The sequence below is a fragment of the Hydra vulgaris genome, chromosome 09, assembly GCF_038396675.1.
Source record: "Hydra vulgaris chromosome 09, alternate assembly HydraT2T_AEP".
In the NCBI taxonomy this organism is placed as follows: Eukaryota; Metazoa; Cnidaria; class Hydrozoa; order Anthoathecata; family Hydridae; genus Hydra; species Hydra vulgaris.
Window position 1 is genome coordinate 8,176,444 of NC_088928.1, and position 7,447 is coordinate 8,183,890.

Genomic DNA, 7,447 nt, shown 5'->3' on the forward strand with positions numbered 1-7,447 from the left:
AATTTTAAAATTTTTGATAAAAAAAAAAAGACTAATTTTCAAAAAGTGCGTCTAAATGTAGCATCAAATTAATATTAGTAGAGATTTAATTTGAATTATCAACTAAAAAATATTTTGCACCTGAAAAGTTCACTATTTAATATTAAAAGCAAGTTGTTTGACAAAACAGTCATAACGACCATTGATAAAAACCATAATTAATGTTTTTTTAGAGCAATTATAAAATGCCTTATTTGTCGATTGATTAAGATAACCATTAATTGTTCAAGTGTTTTCAAAACGTTTTATTTGTTGTTTAATACTAAATCATAACAAAAGATTAAAAGACTAATCTTTAACAATTTTTTCTTTGTGATAAAATTTTGCACATGTGCTAAATTATGAACGATTTAAAAAAAAATTATTTGTTAAAATGTTTGTATAATTATTTATAGAACGAAATAAGGTTTTTGTCAATACTTTATTTGAATAAATAATTCTTTACATATCGTAAAGTCACTCAACTAGTATATATTTTTTATGTAAGTATTGCTTTCTCTACGAGTCTTTAACTCTCTCTACAAATCTTTTTTTTTCTTTACAATTACTTACCCAGCAAGCAGAGATGTCTGTAAGACACCTAAACGATGTCTTATAAACGTTACAAGTCCGTTTAAAGTCCTTAAGATGAATGTACTGTGTCCACTGGGTGTACTCAATAAGATTTTGTCGAATTGAGCACACCCAATGTGGAATTAGTCTTTGTTTATCAATGTAAGATGTAAACTTTCGTATGTACTTGTTTATAAGTCATAGTTTTTTAAAGCAAAAATCATTGGGTGAATATAGCAAAATGCCTCCTAAATATGTACTGAACTATTTCAGTTTTCAAGGAAAAGCTGAGGTAGTTAGACTTTTGTTTCATTATAAAGGCGTGGAGTTTACAGACAACAAAATTAGCTTCCAAGACTGGCCATCACTCAAAAGTGATAGTAAGATTATTAACAATATATATAGTTATTTTTTTAGTTGAGTATAACAGTTTTATATTTCGTTGATCTATTTATTTTGCTTTTAACAGCATTTAACATTAAACCTCTTTTGCTTTAAAAAGTATTTAATACTTAATTTAGATTATAAGTTTCCTTTGGGACAAATGCCAACTTTAGAAGTAGATGGACATGTTATTTGTCAATCTATAGCTATAAACATATACTTGGCTGAAACATTTGGTCTTTATGGAGAAAATGCATTTGAAAGACTGGTTATTAATCAAGTATGCGAGACTCTAGATGATTTTATTCATGAATACTTGGCTGTTAGGAAAAACAAAACATTAGACAATGAGCAAAAGGTAAATTGATTTTTTTGTTGATGCAGCAACAAGACTTAATATGTTTAATGTAATTTGGTACAATTGTGACAGTAAAATTCAATACAGTAAGGTATTGTACATGAATTGAGTTTTATTATATAGTGTGCTGTTGTTTTAATTTATGTTAATTTATGCTGTTAATTTCAGAGAAAAGCATGTGCAGAAGTGCTTACAAAAAAGTCAACTAAATTAAAGTTATCTTTTATTGAAAGATTACTAAAGCGTAATAACGATGGTAAAAATTTTTTTGTTGGTGATTCGGTAAGATTTTTAACTTCATACATTTTTTTAAATTGATATTAAATGTATTTTAGTTTGATTTGTGCCTAATGCAAACATTTTGAAAAAATCAGACTGTTTTAATACTGTTGTTTATTGTTGTATAACAAAGTTTTAGTTCTTTAATATTTTTAAGATTACTCTTGGGGATATAGTGTTCTTTCACATTACTGGAATGGTTGACAAGTCATTGCTATATGATTTTCCTATGCTAGAAGATCTAAATTATCGAGTAAGACATAGTGCTGAACTAAAGTCATATTTGGATTTTCGAACACATCCTCCATTGCCATAAACTTTGATATCTTAAATATATGTTTTTCTTTTTTGAATTGTTTTTTTATTCTTTGTTGTTGTTTAAATTTAAACCAATAAAATGTTTAAATGGTTTAAATTTAAACTTATTTTTTTAATTTTTTTTTTTGCTTGATTAATATTAGATATATCAGCTCTTATACTCTAGACGCAAAAGTACGCATAGTTACGACAAAAGACACAGAGGTAGGCCAAAATATGAACAGATGCGTGAAATAACCAAATTGGAATAAATTTTGAATTCACACAACTTAGATAAGCGTTTTTTTTTAAATAACAAATTTTTGTTATAGAGATAATCCTTAATTTTTTTATGCTAAACTCTATTGTAGCATCCGTTCTTCTCGAGGTCACACCTTTTTTTTTTTTTCCAATAGTTTCAACCAAAAAAAAAACTAATGCTTTTTCTGACTTAATATAATAGGAAAATGCGATTAAACAAACTATCCTCTTTCATGACATAAACTTTTTGTTGTTTGTTATTATTAATATAAAATATAGAGTAACAATTTTATTTTAATACTGTGAAAATCCCCAATAACATCCTATGTAAAAAAGATAAAACTTTATTTTAACTATTTCCACAATTAAGTAATTTATGTAATACATACGCTACTTAATATAAAAATATTATAAATAATATTTTTATATCTTTTATCAAATATTGTATTTAACTCTTTTTTTGAATATGGTTTTGCTTTCGTATAAATATAAACATCAAGGCAACTGAACGATACGATACATAAATAAGTTTAAATATTTTATTACAAGTGTTTTCGATTTCAAATTGTAATTTAGTGTAATAATTAAAACTAGTTTAAGTTAAAATAAATTTTAATCACTTTTTACCGGTTTAATACTAGTTTTAGTCGAAACTGGTTTAATGTTAGTTTTAGTAGAAACGCTATTTTGTGTAAAACTTAATGATGATTAAAAATATGCAAAAAATGTCATTTTAAACTTAACAACAGCAATAAATTATACGAATAAAAAAATTTTCAAAACAATCTATTGAAATATTGTGTTTGAAATCATTTTGAGTAATTAGCTTTAGATTGAACGCAGTTATTATTTAAAAATTCTCTGCGATATACAGTCAAGACATAAACTAAAACAATACAAAGATATTTATTTTATATAAGATAAGAGCGGATTCAAGGTGTAGCAAGTGAAGCAATTGCTACAGTCAACTCGGACTACATTTATTATTATTTTCTACACACGTATATAAATATGTATATATTTTTATGCAAAATAATATAAAAATTTTAGATTAAATTTTGGTCGCAGTTGTTGCTTTACTAATTTTACTAAATCAAAAAATAAAATTTTTGCTAAAGAAACCCAAGTTTTTAAAGGGTTTTGTCTCTCATGTTCATAAATTTTTGTAAAAATGTCAAACATTTCGGAGCGTAGCTACTTAACTTTGACTGGGAGTGAAATAAAATGGCAAAATATGTGTTGCAACTGTAGCAAAATCCTGTTTGTCATGTTTTCAAATAACTCTAAGCTTACACCCGTGCATTTATTGTAATGAATACCTATTTAGTATCATCATTTTATTAACAAGGAGGTCTTACATAGGAACTAAAAGTCATCAACCGAAAACCTTTAGCAAGTGTAGCAAAAAACCAAAATTATACTTGGGTGAATTAATATTACTATATATTTGGTTAAAAAACTTTTATAATGAAAGAAATGGAGCTATATCAAGCGTTAAAAGCAAACAATCATTCCTTAATAGATCAGATTAAGTTATGTAACACCGCCGAATTAAACAATTTCTGCCAGCGAGTCTCTGAGGGAAAATATATTTTACATAAATTCTCTGGTGCAGCCAATGGTTTTATAGATGCTGCAGCAAGTAATAGTTTGGCAAGGTTGTATGCTGATAAACTTATAGATAAAAAAACGTATTCCATGGTTCCTGTCAGGTAATGTTTTTTTTATAGTTTTTGTTATTTCTAGCTGAGCAGCGCAGATCTTTATTAAAAGAACTTCTTTAAGAAGTTCTTGATTTATAATAAAAACAACTGAACACCCTATATTTAGCCACTGCAATGCTATATATATATATGGTAATCAATAAATATATATATATATATATATAAATATATATATATATATATATATATATATATATATATATATATATATATTTGTGTGTGTGCATATAAATTTAATCTTATGTCCAGAATTCATCAAGATGGCAATTGTTTATTTTCTGCTGTCTCCATTGCTTTAATCGGAAAAAATACACTAGCACCAACTCTTAGGAAACTTTGTGCAATTGAATTATACAAGAACGCAAATTTTTTTGCTTTGCATCCTGTTTTTCGTCTCGGGCATTCAAGTGGTGTTTTTTGATCAGAAAGATCCGCTTTTTTGTTAGGTATCTCCAATGTCGCATCTACTGCATTTGAGGCTAAGAAGTCTAAAGTTGATGCTTTTGGCTGAAGCATTAAATATTTCTCAATCTGGTGTTTGGTCATCTTTAGTTTGTGTGATATCTATCTCAAATATTTTAAAAGTATATTCTTATTTGTATAATATGATATTTAAACTGATTTGAATTTTATTGTTTTATAATATGAATAATATTGTGTATATATTTATTTTCATTTTTAGATTCCTTTAAAAATTTTTTATCCTACTACAGGAGATGCATGTCTAGAATATCTATTTAGAAGTACATTGTACCCACAGTCTTTTAAAAAATTCAATAAACCCAATCAAATAATTTACTTGATGCTCTACAATGTTGACACAAAAAAAGAAATTCCAAGCAACCTTACACATATGGGAAAAATGCATTTTTTCATACCAAATCACTATGTGCCTCTGGTATTTTTTAAAAGCACTCAGCCAGAATTTCGAATTATTTAGTTCGTACTCAAGCAAGTTTAAATTCTGAAAAAAATATTGTAGTAACAGGAGAAAAACGCACTTCAGCTACCCAACTTGTTCAAATACTCCACTGTTCTGCCATTCAAAAAATTAATTTGACCAAACCCTCATCGTGTATTAAGAATTTTTTTTCTGTGAACAATAAACTATTGTCTGTGTCTGATCCATCTTTGGATTTAAATAATAAATTAAAAAAATTGATATCAGGTGTCTCAATTCCGAAACTGCATGTAAATTATGAAAAGACAACAACGTAAGTGAATGTAACAAATTTGATATTGGGTTGTTAATAGACAAAGTGGAAAAATTATCAAAGCATGAGAAGTATAATCTTCTAATCAACATATGGGTGCTACCTTCTGACTATATATTTCCTAAAACTAGTGGTCGCAAATGTAACCCTGTTTGGTTCAAAAAATTTTCATGTTTGTGGTATTCAAAATACTATGATGGGTTGTTCTGTATCTCTTATGTTCTGTTCGGAAAAGCCTCTTTAACTACTAAATTATTTTATAACTTTCCATATCGGCTTTGGTCAGTTGGAAATGTAAGAATTTTATCACATAGTAACACTTCTCCAATGCATAAAACCTCAATAAAAAATTGCAACTTATTGATCAAAGACAGTGCAGAATGAGTTGATTGATGTTTGTGCAGGTGTTGTTCGATCGCTATTAACAGACAGAATAAAAAAAGCAAAGTTTTTTTCTATTTTCGTTGATGAAGCTTCAGATGTTAGACAAACAGAACAAATGGCTGTAATTGTTCGATATGTGGATGAATTCTGTAATATAAAGGAAGATTTTCTAAAATTTGTTTCTTGCAATACTGGCTTAAGTGGAGTTTCTTTATCAAGCAAGATCAAGAAAAGTATACATAAACTTGGTCTGGAAAAGTCTTATTGTCGTGGGCAAGGTTACGATGGGGCTAGTAAAATGGCAGGCCGTCTTTGTGGTGTAGCAGCATTAATTTTAAATGATTTTTCTAAAGCTCCATACGTCCACTGCTTTTCCCATCAACTTAATCTATGTGTTGCCAAAGCATGTGTAACTCCTTCCATTCCAGATATAATGGATCATGTTCGAATTGTCTCTGATTTTTTAATAATTCTCCAAAAAGGATAGAAGATATATCTACAAAAATTAGTGAGCTATGTCCAACATCTTCTTTTCAAAAGAAACTCAATATTTGTAGAACCAGGTGGATTGAAAACGTTGATGGTCTTGAAGCCTTTATTGAATTATACCCAGCGATAGTTGCATCTCTTATTTGTATCAAAGAAGATGTGACATGGAACTACAAATCCAGAGGTGATGCTTCTGCATATGTGGCAATATGTTGTTCTTTTAAGTTTGTCATCACCTTAATCATAGTTAGGAAGTTATTAGGCTATACAAGACCACTGACAAAAACTTTGCAAAAAGTTGATCAAGATTTCTCAAAAGCACGTAAAGATGTGAAAAATTTAAAGAATACTCTTAAATCTCTTCGGAGCTCTATTGATATTTCACACACAGAATGGTATAAAGAAGCTGTTAGCATAGCTGCAACTACTAATACAATGCCATCTAATCCAACATGTGGTCAACAAACGCAACGTGATAACCATGAAGTAGATGATATAAGTGAATATTTTCGAATAACTTGTTCAATTCCTTTTCTTGATCACATTCTAATACAGCTAGATTCTTTATTTTCTACAGAAAATTTAGTATTGCTAGATAGTTTCTCCATTATACCATCAAATTTAATTTCTGACAAGGATCGGAAGAAAAATGTTAAAGAATTTGTTTGTACATACCAAAACGATTTACCAGAACCAAGATATTTTTATGCTGAATTGGATATGTTGGAAGTTTACTGGAAAAATCACTCTGATAGTGCTCCTAAAACCATTTCAGATTCACTACAAAAATGTGATGACCATATGTTTCCCAATATTTCCACTATACTTCGAATCCTTTGCACATTACCAGTCACAACATGTATATGCGAAAGATCATTATCAGCTCTAAAAAGAATTAAAACTTCCTTGCGCAATACTATGGGGGATGGTTGTTTAAACGGTATTGCCATGTTGCACATTCATTGAGATATTGAAATTGATTTGAATATTGTTGTAGATAAATTTGTGACTGCATTTCCACGATAAATGGAATTTAAAAATATATTGAACTCTGATGAATAGATACATTTGCTAATAAGTTATATGGAATATATATATATATATATATATATATATATATATATATATATATATATATATATATATATATATATATATATATATATATGTATATATATATATATGTATATATATATATAAAGAGAGAGAGAGAATTTGTGTAGAATATTTTTGTTTATTACTGATAGAATATTTACAGGATATTTTTATTTATTACTGGTAGAATATTTACAGGAAATTTTTTTGATCTTATAAGGTTTTGTTAAAAAAGTTTATAGGTTTTTTTATTTTTTATGAAATGTATTTTTCTTTATATTTATTGAGTTCTATCTTTACCATTATTTTGTTTTAGTTGCCTACTGTTGAAATATGGTTTGAATTTAGTAAGTTTTCATGATTTGAATTTT

At 27.6% G+C, this 7,447-nt stretch overlaps 2 protein-coding genes across 3 annotated transcripts; both read left to right on the forward strand.

Moving 5' to 3' along the window:
• The first annotated feature begins 385 nt into the window (after positions 1 to 385).
• LOC136084537 (glutathione S-transferase-like) lies at positions 386 to 1,965 on the forward strand. Of its 2 annotated transcripts, XM_065804650.1 has the most exons (5): positions 386 to 521; positions 912 to 971; positions 1,113 to 1,333; positions 1,502 to 1,615; positions 1,770 to 1,965. In XM_065804650.1, exons 3-5 carry the CDS (start codon positions 1,136 to 1,138, stop codon positions 1,926 to 1,928), a joined length of 471 nt encoding a protein of 156 aa, XP_065660722.1. In that variant the 5' UTR covers positions 386 to 521; positions 912 to 971; positions 1,113 to 1,135; the 3' UTR covers positions 1,929 to 1,965. The 2 variants fall into 2 exon arrangements, with proteins under 2 accessions (XP_065660722.1, XP_065660723.1); XM_065804651.1 differs by lacking the exon at positions 386 to 521 and having other exon boundaries at positions 701 to 971.
• Positions 1,966 to 3,637: 1,672 nt separating this feature from the next.
• On the forward strand, positions 3,638 to 6,947 carry LOC136085242 (52 kDa repressor of the inhibitor of the protein kinase-like). Its single transcript, XM_065806531.1, has 5 exons — positions 3,638 to 3,882; positions 4,144 to 4,306; positions 4,577 to 4,792; positions 5,479 to 5,934; positions 6,033 to 6,947. The coding sequence occupies exons 1-5, from the start codon at positions 3,638 to 3,640 to the stop codon at positions 6,945 to 6,947; spliced, it is 1,995 nt and encodes a 664-aa protein (XP_065662603.1).
• The last annotated feature ends 500 nt before the right edge of the window (positions 6,948 to 7,447 follow it).

What these genes read in the sequence shown, in the direction of transcription:
- LOC136084537 (XM_065804651.1), top strand. Translation starts at nt 773, where the DNA reads ATGTACTTGTTTATAAGTCATAGTTTTTTAAAGCAAAAATCATTGGGT. An exon ending in GCCATCACTCAAAAGTGATA is followed by an intron (nt 972 to 1,112) that starts GTAAGATTATTA and finishes TACTTAATTTAG; the next exon opens with ATTATAAGTTTCCTTTGGGA. An exon ending in CATTAGACAATGAGCAAAAG is followed by an intron (nt 1,334 to 1,501) that starts GTAAATTGATTT and finishes TGTTAATTTCAG; the next exon opens with AGAAAAGCATGTGCAGAAGT.
- LOC136085242 (XM_065806531.1), top strand. Translation starts at nt 3,638, where the DNA reads ATGAAAGAAATGGAGCTATATCAAGCGTTAAAAGCAAACAATCATTCC. An exon ending in TATTCCATGGTTCCTGTCAG is followed by an intron (nt 3,883 to 4,143) that starts GTAATGTTTTTT and finishes TCTTATGTCCAG; the next exon opens with AATTCATCAAGATGGCAATT. An exon ending in CAAATCACTATGTGCCTCTG is followed by an intron (nt 4,793 to 5,478) that starts GTATTTTTTAAA and finishes TATTGATCAAAG; the next exon opens with ACAGTGCAGAATGAGTTGAT.